This window comes from Callorhinus ursinus, unplaced genomic scaffold, assembly GCF_003265705.2.
Source record: "Callorhinus ursinus isolate GAN/ISIS: 27379988/994484 unplaced genomic scaffold, GSC_fseal_2.0 scaffold18, whole genome shotgun sequence".
NCBI classification, from domain to species: domain Eukaryota; kingdom Metazoa; phylum Chordata; class Mammalia; order Carnivora; family Otariidae; genus Callorhinus; species Callorhinus ursinus.
In genome coordinates, this window is record NW_027397080.1 from 11,868,580 (window position 1) to 11,889,468 (window position 20,889).

At 55.6% G+C, this 20,889-nt stretch overlaps 1 protein-coding gene across 2 annotated transcripts in view; it reads left to right on the forward strand.

Moving 5' to 3' along the window:
- The first annotated feature begins 591 nt into the window (after positions 1–591).
- Positions 592–20,889, forward strand: part of TRIM62 (tripartite motif containing 62) — a 28,723-nt gene continuing 8,425 nt past the window's right edge. Inside the window, exons 1-5 of one of the 2 annotated variants that reach the window (XM_025856724.2) lie at positions 592–682; positions 1,226–1,660; positions 12,799–12,894; positions 17,147–17,403; positions 18,168–18,283. In XM_025856724.2, the coding sequence (XP_025712509.1) occupies positions 1,253–1,660; positions 12,799–12,894; positions 17,147–17,403; positions 18,168–18,283 (877 nt within the window). In that variant the 5' untranslated portion in view covers positions 592–682; positions 1,226–1,252. The remainder of the gene's footprint in view (positions 683–1,225; positions 1,661–12,798; positions 12,895–17,146; positions 17,404–18,167; positions 18,284–20,889) is intronic. The other variant, XM_025856726.2, reaches the window with a different exon arrangement.

A 20,889-nucleotide genomic window follows, 5' to 3' on the forward strand; every position in this document is an offset into this window, starting at 1 on the left:
TCGCCAAACACATACGCACGCGCGCGCAGACACACACACACACACACACACACACACACACACACACACACACACTATAAAAACTCCGGAAATGTTTCCTGAACGGAGGCTACCTTGGGTCACACGGTAGCGGGTCTGGGCTTTCTAAACTTCTCCCCCAAGCACTCCTTAAGAAAGTGAAGTGGAAATCTTGAACTTGCCCTAAGCAAGCAGGGCATTCTTTCGAGTTTATCTTTACATTTTATGCAAAGGTTGTATTCTATACAGATTACAGGACTTATCCTTGCTTGTTTTATTAAAAAATATTTTTCCTAAATCTTCAAGTCGATGATCCATAAAGATGCTCCTTCTTTATTCCTTATCCTCTTAAATTAGCTGTCCTCACCCCCCGCAGGGACCCTAAGCGAGACGCGCACGTTGTTCCGTGTGCAGATCCTGAAGGAACAGCTGGATTTCGGTCGGGGGGGCGGGGAGTAGGGGAACGGTGGGGGCGGAGAGGGGGTCCGCAGGCTGGAGGCCTGGCCCCGCCTCTCCTCTCCCCCGCCCGCCGTAGGGGCGGAGTCGCCTGGGCCCGGCCCGCGGGGGCGGGGAGGGAGTCACTGCCGCCGGGAGCTCGCGCTCGGCTGGTTCCGGGTTGAGAGGCTGCGCTCGGACCTGAGCAGTGGCCGCTGAGCCGGCAGGGGTAAGGGGCCACGCCGGGTGGGGTCTTGGGGCCGGGATCGGGCAGCTGAGCTTGCTCGCACTCCTCCTCTCCTCTGCCACGCACAACCGCGGCGCCGCTTTGCCTGGCTTCCCCCTTCCCCAGAATTCCCCATCCCCTGCTTCTCCCCCTCCCCCCACTGCACCCATCCCGGGGTTTCAGCCCCCCCCTAAGGCCTCCGCTCCCCTCCTGGATCCTCTTCTCCGAGCACCCATCCCTTCACACTGTCCCTTACTCTAGAACCTCCTTGCCAAGAACCTCTTCCCTCAGACACCAAGGCCCCCCTCCCTCCAGCACCCATCGCTTCGAGTCATCCACTACCTCGAGACCACCTTCCTGGACTCGCGTCCCGACTAGTCTCTACCCTGTCCCTCTTCCTCGCGTCCCCCCCCTTCCCTCCCGGACAGCCCCCCTTCTTCCTTCTGTAGCTCATACTCCTGCCTCTCCCCGCCTGCTCCCCGCACCCATCCCTCGGTGCTGCCCCCGACAGCGCCGCGCTCGCTCAGCCGCCCCCCTGCATCTCAGGGCCCCCTCTCCGCCGCCCCCAGCGCCATGGCGTGCAGCCTCAAGGACGAGCTGCTCTGCTCCATCTGTCTGAGCATCTACCAGGACCCGGTGAGCCTGGGCTGCGAGCACTACTTCTGCCGCCGCTGCATCACTGAGCACTGGGTGAGGCAGGAGGCGCAGGGCGCCCGCGACTGCCCCGAGTGCCGGCGCACGTTCGCCGAGCCCGCGCTCGCGCCCAGCCTGAAGCTAGCCAACATCGTGGAGCGCTACAGCGCCTTCCCGCTGGACGCCATCCTCAACGCGCGCCGCGTCGCGCGACCCTGCCAGGCGCACGACAAGGTCAAGCTCTTCTGCCTCACGGACCGCGCGCTGCTCTGCTTCTTCTGCGACGAGCCGGCGCTGCACGAGCAGCACCAGGTCACCGGCATCGACGATGCCTTCGAGGAGTTGCAGGTGAGCTGCTGGGCCGGCCGAGGGCGGGGCCGGGGCCGGGGCCGGGGGCGGGGTCAGGGCTGGACCGTGGGGTGGGCCTAGGCAAAATTGTCACGGGGCGGGGCCGCCGGCAGGGTCAGGGCCCTATCAGAATTAGTACGGGACGGGGCGGGGCCGCGGAGAGAGGGCGGGGTGCTGGGGGCGGGGCCTAGGGGCGTCAGCGCCTGGCCGCGTCTGAGACAGACCCGAAGTGGGGGTGGGTCCTTGGTTGGGGAGGGGTCACCCATGGAGTGGCATGGCTGGCACCAGTGAGATCAGAGCTGGCCCAGGTACGGGCTTGGGGCAGGGTTGGGGCGGGGACGAATTAGAGCTGGAGGGCCACTGTCTGGGGTCAGGGGCCTGGACCTGAAGGCGGGGTCCACAAATGAATGGTTCAGGACAGAGGTGGGACAAAGACGCAGATGGAATGGGAACACTATCAAGTCTAGACAGGGGGCGGGGCCGCCGTCCGGGAATGGGTCAGGACTGTTTGGGGCAGCTGAGGGGCAGGCTTGAGGCACTATGGGGCAGGTCTCAATCAGGTGTGCATCAGGACCTAGGGGGCAGTACCAGGGCTAGATTGCACTGGGCAGGCCAGGGTGAAATCTGAGAGAGGGTCTAAGTTATGGCTATCTAAACTGCAGAGAGGGTGAGTTTGGGTGCCAAGGCCTAGGCCAAGGTGTGTGAGGGATTAAAGCTGGGATCAAGTCCAGGTACTGTAAGAAACTATTTTGGGTTTAAAGCAGAGGAGAGGCCATGTTGACTGTGGGAACAGGACTTAAGACTCAGGATTTGGAGAATAAGGCCCTGAAGTGGGGTGATTCAAGAAAAGAGAGGGGGGTGGATCTCTGGGAGTCTCCAGAGGCTTTTGATGATTCCTTGGCTCTGTCACCCTTATCAAGATCTTTGAAGACTAAATGAAACAGTATATGCAGGGTAACCTGAGCATAGTCAGCCCAGGACTATAAATGATCTCCCTTAAACATTCCCATCTTCACTGACCAACTCCTACTCAGTTCTCAAAGCCCTGCTCAAATGTCCTCTCGGTGTAAGGCTTCCCCAAGCTCCCCTGGCAAAAAAAAAAAAAAAAAAAGGCATTGGAGCTGCATTTCCTCAAATATCCTCTGTTAATAAGTGTGCTGTTTTATAAAAAGTAATGTTCCAAGATCAGCTATATTGGGGAAATACAGTATATTCTAGATAGCCCCTTGGAGGAATCTCCATGTACATTTTTCATATTAAAGGTTTGGAGAAATCTTGTAGCAAAGAAATCCATTTAATGTGTTTACTAGAATGGCACCCAAGCTTATTTCAGCCTGGAAGTCTAATCTTTACCTCCACCTAAACCATTTCAATCCACCAGTCCTGTATCTTTGGCTTTGGGATACCAGTCTAGCACAGTTTCCAAAGAGCAGAGACAGTCTGTGATTCATCATATCTATGGCCCGAAAGCCTGGCACGTCCCTACTCATCAGTAAAGTTTGAATAATGAATGAGTGAATGACCAATTCTGGCCTGAGCAGTCCCAGACTGGAGCCTTTGGAAGCAGATCTTTCATTCATTTTTTTTTAATATGCAGTGGGCTAACTTGGCAGGCAGTGAGTTCCCTGGCCCTTGAGATGCTTAAGCAGGAGCTAAATAACTACTTTCCCCTACGTTGTAGGAGGTGTCCTCCCTGCCCCCGCCCCTCCCCCCCAACCAACATGAGTCTCTGCAAGTCAGCCTGCACTTAGCAGATGTGTGGATGACCCTTGGCCCAGGAGAAATGGCCCCATGTTCACCATCTCTCCCTCCCTGCCCTTTTCATCCCGAAACCATGGCTGACTCCCTCCCAGTCTGGCTTTTTGAGGATGGAGAGCAAGAACTGGGGGCTCTGGGAGCTTGCATAGGCTGGCATCGGCCCTCCATCCCCAGAGCATTTTGTGCCGGGCCCTGGTATCCCCATCTCTCCATCTGTGAAGTCACATAAACAGGGAGGGGAGAACCTTTGACATGGCTGGGTGCAGGTGGTGAGGGTTTGAAGGGACTCTGTCTGAAACCCATCTGTCCAACCTCTTCCTAATATAGATGTGGAGACTGAGGTCCAGAGAGGTGATGGGACTTGCCCAAAGCCACACTACCCGACAATGAGAGAGCCAGGCTAGAAAGCTCTGCCTGCCCCAGGCCAGATCCCTCCTCTGCCGCTTAGCCCCTCCTCTCCCTGTCTACTTTCTAGCTAGAGAGGCCTCTGCCTTCTGAGCCTGGGTTCCCCTGAATGCAAACCAGGAAATCAGAACAATTGTGTTTTGGTTTTTTGCAATCCATTCCATATCCTGGGGAATGCAGGAGAAATTAAATGTGTATTTTCTCTAAATGTTATTGAAACACTTTTACTCTTCGGTGAAAAGAACAAGACGGCCACTCACCTACCTTCTAGTGCACTATCCTGTGGGCAGATAGACTTGGGCTCCAAACCTTCCTTCAGCCCTGTCTGTGTGACTCGGCAAGTCCCTTCATGTAAGCCTTGATGCTCTGGTGTGTAGACTGGGGTCACAATGGTTCTTTCCTCCCAGGATTTCAGGAGGCTGACCTGAGGTGAACTGCTGTTTGAGATGCTTGGCACAGGGGAGGGGCTGAGTCAGCATGCCCCCTCCCATCCTTTCTCCTTCTACCTGTGAGACCTCACATGCCCAGCTGGGCAAGTGCCCAGCCCGGCCTCTCTTGCCTGAGAGGAGACCTTGCTTTGGCTCCTCCTTTGGGCTTGGCAAGAAGGTGGCAGAGAAACATACCTTCCACCTTGGAGTGGGGAGCTCCTGGGTGAGGTTCAAGCCACTCCCCAACCCACCTGCCTCTCTCACCTTGTGGGGTAACATAATCAACAGAGCAGAGCTCATTCGCTACGTGTGCACTGGGAATGAGGCTGAGCCTGCCCAGCACACCCCCTCCTCTCCCGGATGCTGGTGGTTCCATCCCCAGGGCTCCTAGAGCCTGGGCTTGGGTCCCTCTCCTGGAGAATAACAGACTCAGAGCTGGAGAACCTTGGAGATCTTTTGGTGCAACCCTCACTTGACAGATGGGTAAGTGGCAGAGGAGGAGGAAGCGGACCTTTCCCCAGGCCCGAGGCCAGAGGAGGCTGTGCCTGGGCTCAGCTGGAGTCTCCTCACATCCCACCTACCGGTTGGCCTGCAGCTTTTACATTTATTATAAATCCTGGAGGCAGCAGAGCAGAAAGGTGAAGAACTCTGGCTTTGTACTGGGCAGCTTCAATCCTGGTGCCACCATTTTCTGGCAGTGTGGCCTTAGAAGAGTTACTTCCACCTCTGAGCTTCAAGTCCCTCATTGACGGTGATGGGGGCGGATGAAATGAGATGGCATTTGCAAGAACTTAGTACTGCACTCGGCACATAGTGAGCACTCAGTAAATGACAGCTGTAGTATGTTATCATACTGAGCGCAATTGACACTTGGGGCCAGGTGAGTCTTTGTGTGCAAGGCAATCTTGTGCACTGTAGAATGTTTAGGAGTACCCCTGGCCTCGGACTAGCGCTAACCAGCAGCGCTTCCCACTCCCCTCACCCCCTCCACCCTCCCAGCCCTCCCATCCCACCAAGCTGTGACAACCAAAAACATCTCCAGACTTCATCAAATGTCCCCTGGGGTCAGAGTCACCCCTGGTTGAGAACCTTGGCCTAGAGAAGCTCTAATGAGCTTTCCAGGCTCAGCTCAAATGTCACCTCCTCCATGAAGCTTTCCCTGACCTGCCAAGCAGAACTGCTTTGAACTTGATTCCAATACTGGGGTCAGATCCTGGCATCATCATTGATAAGCTGTGTGTCCTTGGTCAGATCACTTCACTTCTCTAAGCCTCCCCCTGCTCATCTGTAACATGGGGTTAAGATGACCTCCCTGGGAGGGGAAGAATGAAGGGGGGGACATCGGAGCGGGAGACGAACCATGAGAGACGATGGACTCTGAAAAACAAACTGAGGGTTCTAGAGGGGAGGGGGTGGGGGATGGGTTAGCCTGGTGATGGGTATTAAAGAGGGCACCTTCTGCATGGAGCACTGGGTGTTATGCACAAACAATGAATCATGGAACACTACATTAAAAACTAATGATGTATGGGGATTAACATAACAAAAAAAAATTAAAAAAAATAAATAAATAAAAGAGATGACCTCCCTGGGAAGGATGTTCTGAGGGTTAGGGATGCTGGATCAAAAGTGCCTGATACTGTGCCTGCCACTGAGTAGCACACAACAATTTTTAAGGAATTGTTTTCTGATTATAAAATTAACATAATCAACAGAGCTATGTAATATAAAAGTTAAAGTCCCCCCCCATAATCTCACCCCATAGAAAAACATGGTTAGAATTGCTTTGTGATTATTCAGAATTTTTATTGTATAAAAGCATGTGAGCGTGTGTATGCGTGTGTGTGCCTCCCCGCCTCACCTTTTTTTTTCACTGCTGAGCATTGGACCGTAGAGCCAAAGGGAGGGAGGGAGCCCCATCTCAGAAGGGTTTGGAGCTTCTCAGCCAATACCTATTGGGCCTTGGTGCATTGCCTGGGACTAGACTAAGCGCTTTTCTTGTATTACCTCATTTAATCTTCATAAAACCCTGTTGAGTGGGTCCTGTCATTTACTCCTTTTCCAGATAAAGAAACAGGCTCAGAGGAATTGAGTGCCTTGTTCAGTCACCCAGCTGGGAGGTGGCAGGGGCAGGATTAGAAGCCAGTCTGACTGGGCCACTCACAGCCTCCCAGCTACCTCTGAGGGCCAGGTAGTACCCCCCCTCCCTTTCCTCACCTCCCCCACGCTGCCTGTCTTTGTGTTTCAAGTACTCAACACAGGGTCAGGCTAAGGACACGGTCTGTGCTAGCTGATGCCCTGAGGGCAGGTGGCTGGATGTCGTCTTGGTCAGACATGCATCCCGCTCTCTGGCCTGAGACCTCAGCTTCCATGCCTCCAGAGAAGGGATCACATTCAGTCCCAGACACCCTTCCCGGGCCTTATGTGACCATTGGAGCCTTTCCCAAGGCCTCTGCCCTGCCGGGGGGAGACGGTGCTGCACTAACCTTGGGTGGGAGCCCTGATGAGCTGGGCGTGGTGACCCAGAGCTGCCGAGAGACAGCCACTTGGGGGAAAGGGCAGGGTGAGGGGACTGGGTTCAAATCCTGACTCCAGCTTCTTGCAGCTGAGCAGAAGGCACTGCCTCCTCTCAGCCTTTCCCAGCCTGGGAGATCGAAGTAACAAGACTGTCCCCTTGCTGCGTAAAGAGGGAGAGAGACTCGCTGCCCATCCAGACAGCTAATGGCTCTGAAGCTGCTTTATTCAGCGCCACAGACAGGGAGGCAGCTGGCAGTGAGTCAGACTCGGGGCTTGCTGTTGGCATCCCTACTTCCCTCCTCACAGGTGTCCGCGGGCTGCCAGGAACGTTCATCCAGGACACCTTGGCTAGGCACAGGCCACAGTGTAGGAACTTGAATTTGGGCCGCCTCGGGACCTTTATTTCACGGAAGGCAAAGGATTGGGTGGGCAGTGACAACAACAGAAAGAACAGCTCTAAGGGAACACCAGCTGCGCTCATCAGGCCCTGGCTGTGAGCTAGGTGCTGGGGCGGCCATGAAACCCTTTCTCCCTTCCCAGTTCCTTGTGTGGGACTTGCACCAGCACCATTTCGCGGATGAAGACGTCGAGGCTGAGAGGTTCAGTAACTTGCCCAAGATGGAGTGGGTGTGGGAGAGTGCAAGGCGAGTGCAGGCGGGGGCCAGAGCTGGGAGCTCAGACTCCGGTCTGTTTGGCCCAGAACTCACCGTCCTCACCAACGTCCTGACTGCCTCACGCAGCGTCCGACGGCGGAGGGGCCTCAGAAACCATGGCACAGCCTCATTTACTTTGCGGGCCCTGAGCCCTGCTTGGACACTGGGGTGGGTGTGGAGGATTTGGAGGCGGGGTCCATCCTGAATTAGGGATTCACTCAGTAATTTCTTCAGTCAGCACTACTGCTGCGGCTGGGGGGGGGCAGGCGGGGCGCTGGGCGGGGGGGAGGGCGGGGGGGGGGGGGGGGGGGAGCCAGGCCCATCAACCGTGGGCGTCATGGCCCCGGCTCCTCTGGCTGTAACTGAGAGTCATCCAGGCCTCCGTGGGGGCTGACGGCTGAGCTGAGGGCAGAGAGAGAAGGCATTGTGGACACCAGGGGTAAAGCCATTCACGGCCCCCATTGCCCGGGGGCAGGGGCAGCGCTATGGCTGACACTCTCACCGAATCCTCACGCACACCTGTGCAGTGGGTGGCATTGCCCTCTTTTGAGGAAACTGAGGCTCAGAAACTGTGCCCACTGCCATGGCACCAGTAAGTGTTGCTGGAACTGGAACTTAGGTTGTCAGCCCAGGGACAGGCCTGGAGATGAGCTGGTGGGTAATTGTGGCTGGAGGGGAGGGCATCTGGGGCCTGGCAGGAATGGGGGAGTGAGGTTGCAGGGGCCCACTCTCAAATCCCCACCCCAAGGAGCTTGGATTCATTCCTGGAGACGCTGGGGAGCCAGGACCTGGTTTGAGCCGGCAAGCGGGGCCTGGTCAGGCCTGCAGGATGGGCAGTGGGCAACTGGAGGGCTGGGAGAGCCTGGGGGCAAAGGGAGCAATGAGGAGGCCTTGCAAGAGACTGCAGGTGGTCCGGGAGGATGGTCTGGGAGGGTCCGGGAGGGGTGGGGTTCAAAGAGAGAAGACCTGCAAGAGTTCAGGCCTGTCGGGGGGAGCAGGAGCATCAGGGGTTCTGGGCGTGGGAGAGGAATGGGGGAGAGGAAGAAGGTGGGGCAATTTCAGTTGGCCATGTTGAGATTTCTGGTGTCCTTGGGTCAGAGCAGGAGAGAGAGCGCGTATCGGAGCGTGGAGAAGGGGAGGGGACCTGGGCACCTACGTGGCCCTTTCACGGGGCCATCTTATTTAGTCCCACCCCAACCCCATGGGTGACTCTGATGCCCATTTTACAGATAAGGCTCTGAGAGGTGGGCCCTGAGAGGGGAAGAGGTGATCCGCCTAAGGTCATACAGCTGGGACTCAAACCCAGAGTTCACGCTATCTGCCCGGGGCAGCACTGCTTGGTGACAGGGGTGAGAAGGGTCCCTGAAGCCTTCAGGAGATGGCTTCCTGCAGCAGCTTTGCCCTCTAGGCTGGGAGAGGGGTGGCCCCACAGGAGGGGCAGTCTGGCCTGGGGAGCATAGGAACCTTGGCTCTCTGTCCTTCCCCCCCCCCCCCCCCCCGCCCGCCGCCAGTTGCTGCCCCAGTCCTGGCCTCTCCAAACCTATGGGAGCCCCGAGCCTCTCAGCTGACATTTGCATAATTGCTACTCAGGTCTGCGCCAGCCCTAACTGTGCTCGTCTCCAAAGGAAGGGGCACAGAGCTGTGGCTCTGCCCTCTGAGGTTTGTCCCTCCCGACTCTCCCACTCCTGACATGCTCCTGCTCTGATGGGGCCGGCAGAGTCCAGCTCCCCCAAGCTGACCTTCAAGGCCTCCTCCCCCCCCTGCTCTCACCCCAGCTAACCCCACTGGCCTTTCCAGCTTGGGACTCCACCCACCTGTCCAGCCTGGCTCCCGTCATCCCCACCTGCCCCCCACTTCCTGCACACACCAGGTGTGCCCCTGCCCGACTAGTCTGTCCACCTGGGATGCTCTGGCCCCACCCAGGAGACCTGAAGGAACCCTGCGCATCCATCCATCTTCCCTGGGCTTTCCATCAGAAAAGAATTCTCTCCTGGATGCTCTGCCAGTTCTGACTCCCTGTCTCACATGTCATCGGGATGATGATGATGACCGTGACAGCAGCCAAGAGTGACTGAGTGTACCCTGGGCGTCGTGTCAGGGCATGAATTAAGTCATCAGATCCTCACAACCACAGAGCCAACACTGATATTAGCTGCACTTTACGGATTTGGAAATGGAGCTGTGTGACCTGAGGCAAGCTGTCTGACCTCTCTGAGCCTCTGTTTCCCCCTCCGTGAGATGGAGGTGTTAAAGGCACTCACCTCATGAGGTGGTTGTGAGCCTGTGAACCCAAACCTCAGCATGGCGGCCCTTCTTCAGAGCTAGCTCTGCCCCGTAGAGCTTCCTGTTTTGTGTCTCACTTCTGCCGGCCGTACATTTTCCAGTTGGTTCTCCTCTTTCAAGCTGTGTGGCCCCTGACCAGTCAGTCCCTTTTCGTGGACCTCAGTTTCCTGTTAGAGAGTTCCAGAGGGTTTGACCAGACGGTTCCTGGTGCTCCGCATCTGTGCCTTCTGAGACACTAGCCACCGGTCCCATGTGGCTCTTGAGCACTTGAAATATGCAACCCAACACCTCGGTGCCGCTGCGGAACTGAGTTTCAGTTTTATTTCATTTCAAATCATGTTAACTTTAGTAGCCGCATGTGGCTGGTGGCTGCTTTATTGGACAGTGCAGGTCTGGACCAAGAGAGGTAGTTTGGGGCCAGGGGAGAAGGCCTTGAGTGCCACGCTCAAGCTTCATGGCTGTCTTTCCAGACACCATGGAAATGCTGCAGTGGGGCACGGGGAAGAAGCATGGACAGATCTGTCCCATAGAGCAGTCACTCCAGCTGCTCTGTGGGGCACTTGGAGCGTGCAGGGGCAGAGGGGAGCCTAGGGTCACAGTCCAGAAAAGCAGGGGTGAAAACCAAACGAGGGGCAGTGGGTGTAGACAGGAGACAACTGGCGAGACAAACCTGATGACCCATTGCCCTGGTGGGTGGGCAGCGTCAAGAATGACTCCCAGATTTCTCACTTGGATGGCAGTAGGGGTGGGGGTGGCCTTCGCTGAGATGGGGACTTGGGAAGAGCAGCAAGTCTGGTGTCCCTTGACCCTATTCCAGCATTCTCTGTCATGTTAACGCATGTGTCCCTGTCTTGCCCCCCAACTCATCTGCACCCCTCCTGAGGCATCCCTCTGCCTGTTGCTGACACAGCACCGTGTGGGCCCAAGGAGACCTCCGCACGCGTTTGTGGAATGGGCAAAGGAGTGTTCTGTTGCTCCCAGAGTCCAAGAGGAAGAGGCAGGCCTGCCTTCTCGATCAGTCATCAGGGACTCCTGTTTCCCAAGGCTGGCTCCTCATCCTGCCGCTGTGTCATCTCAGGTCACGGCTCAGAGAAGAGGGGCCTTCCCTGACCACCTTCCCCCAAACTCGCCCCTATCCCGCACTGCTTTATCTTCTCTAGAGCACAGACCATAACCCAGAATCACCTGGTTCTTTTGTTGCTTTCCCTGCTCATTCTCTCTCTTCCCCACCACACTGGACGGTCCCTGTGGATAGGGACTGTCTGTCTCACTCTCTGCTGTATCCCCAGAGCCTCGGCGGTGCCCAGCACAGAGTAGTTGCTCGGTAAATATTTGTTGCATGACTAAGGGATAGTAAGCAAAGGTAATTTCTGCATGCTTCCCTTAGTGTGTCATCACGACCATCTTCCCGTGTCACTCCCTCGTCTGTAAAATTAGTTGGACCAGATGTTTTCCAAGGGTCCTCCCTGCTCTGATGAGCTCAGGGAGTAGGAGGGAGGTGAGGGTGAACAGGTAAGTCAGCTCCTGGCATCTCTCACAGCCCAGGCTGACTGGAAAACCCAGGTCCCGCTCAGAGGCTGTTTCCACAGAGCAAACTTCCTTGAGCCCCATCTTAGTGTCGGGCCGTTGATGGGTACAGGGGATAGAGAGCAGGGACTGGTAAGGGTCCGCCCTGCAGGACTCATGGGCTCATGGCGGGGGAGGGGCACTAGGGACAGACAGGAGAACTAGTTATGATACAGTGAGCTAACTGCCCAGTACGTGCAGACAGCTGGCCCTGTCACGGGGGTACCCACCTCAACACCACATTCATTCATTTGACAAATATTCATCGAGGCCCTACTGTGTGCTGGGCACTGTTCTAAACACTGGGGATCCAACAGTGAACAAGCCAGACAGGACTCCTGCCCTCATGATATTCACAGTCTGGTGGAGGAGACGAGCAGTAAACACGCTAACAAGTGAGCAAGAGCATCTCGGACAGCAGAAGGTGCTAGGAGGACCTCGAAGCAGGATGCGGGACAGAGGGTGTAGGGGATGATGCTGTACATGGGGTGGTCCGGCGAGACCTCCCCGAGGAGGTGGCATCTGAGCTGATATGTCAGTGACACAAAGGAATCACCGGAAGAAAATCTGAGTGGAGTGCACTGGCCAGAGGAAGCAGCAAGGGCAAAATCACGAGGCCAAGACAAGCCCGTGTCGGAGCAACAGGAAGAAGGCCGCTTTGGCTGCATGGGAGTGAGGGGAGAGGGCTGGTGGAGACAGGTGTGGCACGAGGGTGAGGCACAGCATTGAAGCAGGCACCCCAAAACTCAGTGGTTGAGATGGTTAATACTTAATGCAATTTTAAAAATTAAAGCAAAAAAAAAAAAAACCCATGATGAACAAAATCTCAAATTTTTAAATAAAAACAAAATCCCTAGCAGCGTCTTGCTGAGCCCTACTGGAACCTGAGGCAAAGGAAAAATCAGTAATACTGCTCGTGGCCTTACTTAAGGTTTCCATATGTTGTATAGTATGGGTTTTTGTCACTGTTTGTCATGAGTGTCATCACTGTAGAAACCATGTCACCCACCTGACGTCAAGATCATGGTCCACTTATGGTTTTACCCTTACTTGCTTGGCTGCATGCTTTGGGGCCAGTTTCATGAGCTCTCTGTACCAATTTTTCCATTGGAAAATGGAGGTATTAATAGTGCCTTCCTCTGTGTTGAGAGGATTAAATGACCCAATACAAGCACAGGACTGAGAACAGCGCCCAGCCCACTGGACGCGTGAGTCGAAGCGGAGCACAGTGGTACGGCCTTGGTACCCACCCGAGGACGCTAAGCCGGGAGTCTCCGCCCGCAAATCAGGCTGGGGCAGAATGTATGTGGAGGCGAGTTGGAGACAGGGAGACCGTAAACTCCTGGGATGGCTAGAGAGGAGGCTGTCGCAAACCTCCAGATGAAAGATGGAAAGATGAAGGCAGCCCGGGTATCTGGGAGACTGGGGGGTTTGTTGAACTGTGCGGGGAGGACGGTGTTGGGCCGGGGCGCGGGAGCGCGGCGGCGGTCTGGCCCGGGCTCCGCATCCAGGCCTTGTGTTGTTCCAGAGGGAGCTGAAGGAGCAGCTTCAGGCCCTTCAGGACAGCGAGCGGGAGCACACCGAGGCGCTTCAGCTGCTGAAGCGACAGCTGGCCGAGACCAAGGTGAGCCCGGCCCGGCGCGGGGGGCGGAGCCTGCGGAGGGGGCGGGGCCCTCCGGGAGGGGGCGGGGCTTAAAGGTGCCAGACCCATTATGAGAGGGGCGGGGCTGGGGGCAGTGGAACAGAGGCTGGAGCTTCCACGAAGGTAAATGCGACTCACTCCTAGGACTGAGGGCAAGGATTTGGGCTGGTGCCTGGGTTTAAGGGTGGGGCCCTTTCTCCCTTCCTGCTCTGGGTGGAAGGTGAGGTGGGACCAGGGACCAGTCCGGAGGAGCCAACCCTGAGCGTGTTCCCCTGAAGCCCTCCTGATGATTTGTGGCCCAGCCTTGGTATCACTCTTTTAAACGCAGACCGTGGGGATATGGACTCTACTGCAAAGTAGGGCCAATCCCTGTAGTCTCTGGCTGCAATGGTTTGAAAAGAAAGGCTTTTTCTGGACCTGAGAGGGAGGCCCTGGATTCTGATCCAGCCACTAACTGGCTGTGTGACTTTGGGTAAACTGCATCCTTTTCTGGCCCCCCAGGCTTCCCATCTGTCCACCAGAGACCCTGGCCAGGCTCCTTCCAGCCCTGAAATTCTGGATCCCGGGGCCTCCCTCTGAGTTCCCCCCACTGATGCCTCACCAACTGGACAAATTTCTGCCCTTTCTGGGACCAGGAACTGGGGACCCAGGCCCAGCTGCTAGGCTCTACGTTGATTTCAGTCTGGCCCGCCTCGCTAGCAGCAGCTGAGCTAGAGCCTTAGGAATGCTCTGGACCTCTGGGGGTCACCTGGGGCCTGGAGAGGCCATTGGAGACCCAGATCTGTGCCCAAGCTTGGCCACCAACCCGTGTGGGGTCTCAGGGAGGTCATGACAAACATTTCTTTAGAGAACATTCTGGAATGCCTTTGGGCAGGACCCTCAGCAGGCCATAGATGAGAAACAGAGGACGCTAGCCTATTTGCCTTCCACAGCCTCAGTTTCCCTATCTGCCTGGTGATTCTGCACCCTCAGGTGAAGAGAAGCAAATGGAAGCCCCTATGTGAATGAGAGCGAATATTATGGTCTAGTTTTTCCCCAGCGTTCTCTTCTCTCCACTCCCCATTGTTTTTCTCCACTGACCTTTTCCTCCCCTGCTTTCCTGTCCATCTGTCTACCTCTGGGGGGGTCCTGTGGGGCCACCTCCCCCTCCAGTTCCCCCAGCCCTGCTTCCTGTCTGGACTGGGGTGTTTATACAAGAAATGCCTATGGATGCTTTGGAGGTCATATTTCACCTGGTGCCTGACTCGGCCTTCCTGCAGCGCCTGTCCCTCCAATGGCCCGGCCTGAGGGCCTGTCTGATCTCCCTCCCTGGGCCCAATGTTTTCCTTGGTCAGTGCTGACCAAGTGACGCATTCTTGGCAGGGTGTTTTTCTGAACCAGCCCCAGTTCCTCCGAGCCCCTGTGTGTTCCCAGGGATGTGGTGGGCTGGGGTAGAGGCTGCTTTCCCAGCCACAGCACCAAAGGGGTTGGGGGTGGGGTGGGGGTGGCTCTGCCCTAGAAAACACTAGAATAAATGGGGCATGCCAGGTGAGCTGGTAACTGTGTTTCCCCTTCGTTGTCTCACTGAACCCCACAGAATGTCGCCCCATGACAGCAGGACTCCCCAGAACCTAGCACAGTGCCTCCCACATAATGAATAGTTGTAGAACAGATGAGTGTATGTGTGATGTGAGGGGGACACCTTCTGAGGCAGGAATGTTATCTCTATTTTATTGGCAAGGAAACTGGGGCACAGAGTTGTTGAGAAACCAGCCTAAGGCCCCACAGCTAGTGAGTGGTTAACTGGGAGCTTACGGTCCAATTTTGTCAGAACCTAGTGCATATCCCAGCCCCAGGCTGGGAGGTCCTCATCCAGATCTGTGGCTTTGTGGTCAGCAAGACAGGCACACTGGGAAGACCTTTTAGGGACATACTTGAAGCCCCTGTGATTGGCTGTCAGTCTGATGTTCCACTATTGAGCTGCCCTCCCCCTGCCTCTCCCCCTTTTCCTACCCATCCTCTTTTGTCCTGGAGACACTAGACCCCCATCCTGAAAAGGAGATGGAGTCTGCACCCACCTCTGCAGAGCAGTTTTTGGCAAGACTCTTCCCTCCTTCACCTCTCAAGCAGATTCTGACGACCAGCTTTGTGCCAGGCCCTGGGATGGGCACGGGAAGTGCAAGGCTGGGAAAGACGTCATTCTTACCCCTGGAGGTTTGTCCACTAGCTGGAGCCACATTTTATGTGAGACTGTGTATTAGGAATATTTACAAAATGCTCTGGAGACATTTAACTATTTCACTGCCTGAAAAAGTTAGGGAGGATGACACAGAGGAGGTAGCTTTCAATCTGGGTCTTGCAGGTCGAGTAGGAGTTTGCCTGTTGAATAGAGTTTGTTTTGGGGGTGGTCCATTCTAGGCAGGTGGAATAGCAGCACAATGGCACTAGAGAGGTAAGCTGGGATCAGACTAAGGACTCTGATTGCTGGGCTAAGGAATTTAGTCTTTTACTAGTTATCAAGGAGCCAAGAAAGGTTCCTAAACAGCATTGGCTTTGACCCACTTGGCACATTAGAAGGGTCACTGTGGCGTTGAGTTTGTTGCCAAAGACACAGAGTTGACTTACGGACCAAGAGAGTTGGATGGCCTGTGGGATCCCAGGAGTCTGTGGTTGAGGCAGGTGGAAAGATGAATGTGGTGCTCAGGAGACACGCAAGGCCACGGATAAGGACATGGGAGCCATCCTCAAAGCAGTGGGGGTGGAACATCTAGGAGGGCATGTAGGTGAGAACGGAAGGAGCCGGCCCAGAGGGAGCAGCCACAGAGGTGGGAGGCAAACCAGTACATGCAGCTGGTAGAGGGTGGCCAGTGCGCCAAACACTGCCATGGAGGGGTCGAGAAGGAGCCGGAAGGGGTGGCTGTGGGATTTGGGCGTCCTTGGAGGGCAGCGGCAGATGGTGCAGGGAGAGCAGGCCCCGTCTTCTCCACCTGTGACCCGCACAGAAGCCTGAGGGATCAGGGAGGGGCTCAGGGAGGCCACAGGCAGCCTGGCTCTTCGTCCCCAGCCTCTCCTCCACCCCCTTTGTCTGCCTGGCGCTCTGGGTGGGCATGCGCGGGGAGGCTGGCCCGCTGCCAGCAGTTCTTCCTGCCGCCGCTACAGGAGGGAACTGGCCCTAATTGAGCCTTTGTCAAGCCTCCCACAGAGTCCTGGGCACTGAACACAGCGGGGTCTCTGACTCTGTGAACTCCCAGCCAGAATCCCACAAAGTAAAATTGCAGAGGCAGGTCCCGTACACTGCTGCAGCCTGGACACACTTCTGTACCCGTGTTGTCCCGCCATGCGATGCTCCCCGCATCCCCCGCTGACTTGCTGCCTGTCCTGCAGGCCCCGGCTCAGAGACCATCTCTCTGTAATCAGGCTCTTTCTCCGCACCTCAAACAATGCCATGCCTTTTGCAAACAAGCCCCTGCTTAATCTTCCCCAGACCCCTGCGCTGTGGTTGTGCTACTCCTCTCACAGATAAGAAAACAGGCTCAGAGACATTAGGCAACTGAAGTCGCCACAGCTAGAGACCCAGAGCCAGGATTCTCACCTGGGCTGTTGGGCACTAAAGCCTGGGCCCTTCACCACACAGGCCCCTCCTGGGCCCGGCAGTGCCCGCGGGAGCAGAGAAGTAGGCAAATCCAGTCTTGTCTCCTGCGATCATGGCTTTAACCTCCAGCTCTGGTTTCTCGCCTGGGGGGGTGGGTCTCAAGGGCGGCAGGACAGGGCGGGTGACCACCAAGGTTTGCCCGGCACCTTGCGGTTTATAAAGCTCTCTGATATCTGTGATCTCCTTGTCACCTTTGCTTGAGCCCCACGAGTGATTTTTTCTTTTTTTTACAAATAAAGACCTCACTGTATCCTAGACTGACCTCAGCCTCTTCTCCCCCCCCACCCCCTCTCCCCCAGCTTCCCTGTCCCTCCCACCCCCAAGCCAGAAAGCTGGGCATCATCCTCACACCTTTCCTGGCTCTGTCCCTCCAGCCAGCCCGTCGGGCACCAGGGCTGAAGAGGCTGCCCCCAGATGTCTTTCAAGCCACAGCCCCTCTAGTTCAAGCCTCAGTGGGTTTCCTAAAGGGCACGTGGAATCATGTGCTGTCTGGGGCGATGCCAGCCAGTCCTGCCACCGGGCTTTTCCACGTGCCCCTCCCCACCCTTTCCTCTCCCCCCCATCCGCTCCCCCTGGCCTAACCCCTGATGACTGTCCCCACAGTCTTCCACCAAAAGCTTGCGGACCACCATTGGGGAGGCGTTCGAGCGGCTGCACCGGCTGCTGCGTGAGCGGCAGAAAGCGATGCTGGAGGAGTTGGAGGCCGACACGGCGCGCACGCTCACAGACATCGAGCAGAAAGTCCAGCGTTACAGCCAGCAGCTGCGCAAGGTGCAGGAGGGGGCCCAGATCCTGCAGGAGCGGCTGGCCGAGACCGACCGCCACACCTTTCTGGCCGGGGTGGCCTCGCTGTCTGAGCGGTAAGTGAGGCGCAGGGGGTGGCTCGCAGAGAACGCCATCAGCCCCATCCTCATCACACAGTTCCGGGGCATGTGCTCTGTGCCAGAGCCTGGGCTAACAAGGCTTTCTGCGTTCATAGTTGTTCTCTATGTAATAAGCAGAATCATATAGAATATTACTTAGAGTGCAACGTTATTTATATTACAAACGTATATCATATTGTTTATAACATTGATATTGTAGGTAGTAAATAATATTTATATTATTATAATCTTCTTAGCTCCCTTGGAGATAAGTTACTGCCGCCGTCCCCTTTTCACACCTGTAGGAACAGGCACAGAGAAGCTAGATTACTTGGCCAAGGCCCCTCATCAAGTATTTGGCAGAGACAGGGTTCAGCTGCACGTCTCTCTGGTCCCAGAGCCACCTTTCATAATGATAACACTTCATTATTGGTCTGTTGATGATCAAGTCTGATAGCTAACATCATGTATTCGGCGTTGACCGTGAGCCAAGCACTGTGGTAAGCATTTTACATACATTATGCCGCGTCATCCTCACAAGACTGAAAGGCAGGTGCTATCTCAGTACCCATTTTAAAGTTGAAGAAAATGAGGCTAGAGAAGTAGGAAGTGGCATAAGCAGGCACTTGACTCTGGGGCTGGCAGACTTGACATACATGACCTCGCCCTTCATCAGCTGCGCCGAAGGTGGCTGTAGGGCCCCCAGTGTTGGGACCAAACTCCAGCCCCCAATGCAACCTGCTGTCCTGCTTTCCTTCCAGGCTTAAAGGGAAAATCCATGAGACCAATCTGACTTATGAAGACTTCCCAACCTCCAAGTACACGGGCCCCCTGCAGTACACCATCTGGAAGTCCCTGTTCCAGGACATCCACCCAGGTAAGGCCCTTCCTGCCCGTCCCCAGGAGCACCCAGGAAGAGGCAAGGGTTAGCACGGGCAGGAGCTAGGGGCTATGTCCCTGCCCAGCTGCCTGCTCTGAATACAGCATGGGGGCAGGGCAGAGGGAGGAGGAGAGTTTCTTGCCAAGCACCTGCTGTCTTCCAGGGCCTGTCCCGCATGATCACTCAGCTCAGTGAATCCTCATACAGCCATCGTGAGGCCATTAGTATGTCCATTCTCCGATGAAGAGACTGAGGCCTTGGGCAGTTCATTCATCCATCCTACAACACATATCACACCATGCACTATTCGAGGTATTGGAGACATAGCAGTGAGCAAAACAGGCAAAAGTCTCTGCCCTCATGGATCTTACATCATAGGGAGAGAGAAAATGAAAGTAAATAAGTGAAATCCATAGTTCATTAGAGAAAGATAAAAGATAAGGAAGGGAGCTAGGGGGTGTTAGGTCAGATAGTGATTTTAGGTAGAAGGTCCAGTTAGAGGATCTCACCAGAAAGGAAGCATAGAAGTAAAGGCCTGAAGGAAGAAGGAGAGTGTCTTCCCTCAGAAACCATGCAGGTTTCTGAGGGAAGAGTGTCTCTCGCAGTGGGGATAGCAAGCGCAAAGGCCCTGAGGCAGGAGCAAGCCTGGCATATTCAAGGAACAGTGAGGAGGCTGGTGTGGCTAGAGTGGAAGAGAGTAGAAGGTGAGGTCAGGGAGGTGGCAGTGGCCAGACCCTGAGGGCCTGCGGGCCAGGGTGAGAACTTGAAATCTGAAGTTTCACTCAGATCACTCAGATTTCATGCTGAGTGAGATGGGAGCCATTGGAGGGCTTGGGGACATGCAGTGGCATGTGCTTAAGTTCCTCGAGGCTCCCTCTCGCTGCTGGGTTGAGAACAGACCGAAGTGGGTGAAGGGTGGAGGCTGGGACACTGGGTAGGAGGTTTCCACAATACTCCAGGCGAGCGATGGTGGCTTGGAGTAGGGTGATGGCAGTGGAGGTAGAGAGAAGTGATCAGATTTAGGATATACTTTGAAGGGAGAGCCAACAGGATTTGCTAATGAATCGGATCTCAAGTGTGAGAGAAAGAAGACAAGGACACTACAACGATGCAGGCCGAGGTGCCTGGAAGGACAGAGCTGTAAGCACGTGAGGTCTGCCATACGGATGAGATGTCTTAGTGAAGGCAGATGGAATGACTAGTACTGTAGAGGCCAAGGGTCAGGGCCGGCGATGTCAGCGTGTGGACTGTATTTAATGAGCCTGGATGACATCACCTAGGAAGTGAAAGAAGAGAGACAGGGCTGCTCTCAACTTTGAAGCCCTGGGGCACTCCCCAGATCATAGGGACAGGAGGGAGACCCAGCCAAGGGGACCGGGAAGGAATAGCCAGAGAAGTGGGGTGGGGAACCCGGGTATGTCCTGGAAGCCAAGTAGGGAGAGTGGCTGAGGGCAGCAAAGGCCACTAGGCCAGGTGGGAGAACCCAAACTGACCGTTCTCCAGCAACATGCAGGTCTTCGGTGATGAGAACTTAGTGGAGCCGCAGGGGCGTAAGCTGGATAGGAGGCCAGCCAAGAGCGAGTGGGAGGAGAGCGAGTGGAGACAGTGCTTTCTATTTCTAAGGCAGGCGTTTGATTTAAGGGACGGAGAGAGAAGGTGGCAGAGGCCGTTGAAGGTGAAAGAAGTAACAGTCTATTTGTGGATGATGGGAAAGACCCGGTGGAAGGAGGGCAGAGCTGAGGGCGAAGGGCAGAGAGAGTGGCCAGGGAGACAGCCAGGAGGGGGGTCTGCTGCGGCGTCTGCTGGGAGCCCAGACAGCTCATCTTCGGGAGCCCAGAGGAGGGGGAGTAAATGGGCAGGGGTGGGAGCTTGAGAGGATTCTCTTCTGAGGACCTCCCCTTTCCCAGTGAGGTAGGAAGCAAGGCTGCCGACTGGATGATGATGGACAAGAGCAGGTGATGGGAGGTTTGCAGAGAGAGAAGGTGTGAACAGGTTTCTAGTGGAGGGAGTAGACCCTGGGACCCGAAATCATACAACCTACAAAGGCACCATGTCCTTTAAAGGTGAGACAAGGATATAAAGGGGAATTCTCCCTAAGAGGTAGGCACTATTATCCTCATTTCTTCAGTTGAAGAAAGAGGCACAGAACCATTAGGAACTTGTCCATGATCACAACCTGGAAGTGCTACAGTCAGGATTTGCACTCAGACCTCTCAGAGCCCAGAGCCTGTGCCCTTACCTACTAAGCCAACCAGGCATCCTCTGGCCTCACGCCAACCCAGGAAGACAGGGTGGGAGACTGAGGCTCAGAGAGGCTCACTGATTTCCCATAGTCACACAGCAGTCAGAGCTCTGTCCCCGTGCCTGGATTCATTCTTTCGACCCACAGACACTGAAAGTCCTTCCAGGCATTTTCAGGGGTCAGGAGAAACAGATGGTCAAACAGACCCTTCCAGACCCTGACAGCCCAGCGGGACAAACTATGACGAGGGACTCACACAGGGCTGGGGAAACCCGGAGGGGGAAACAGGAGGCTCTGGATGGCACAGGGCAGGGGCCAGGAGAAGCCCTCAACAGATGATGTTTGAACTGAGCACTGAAGG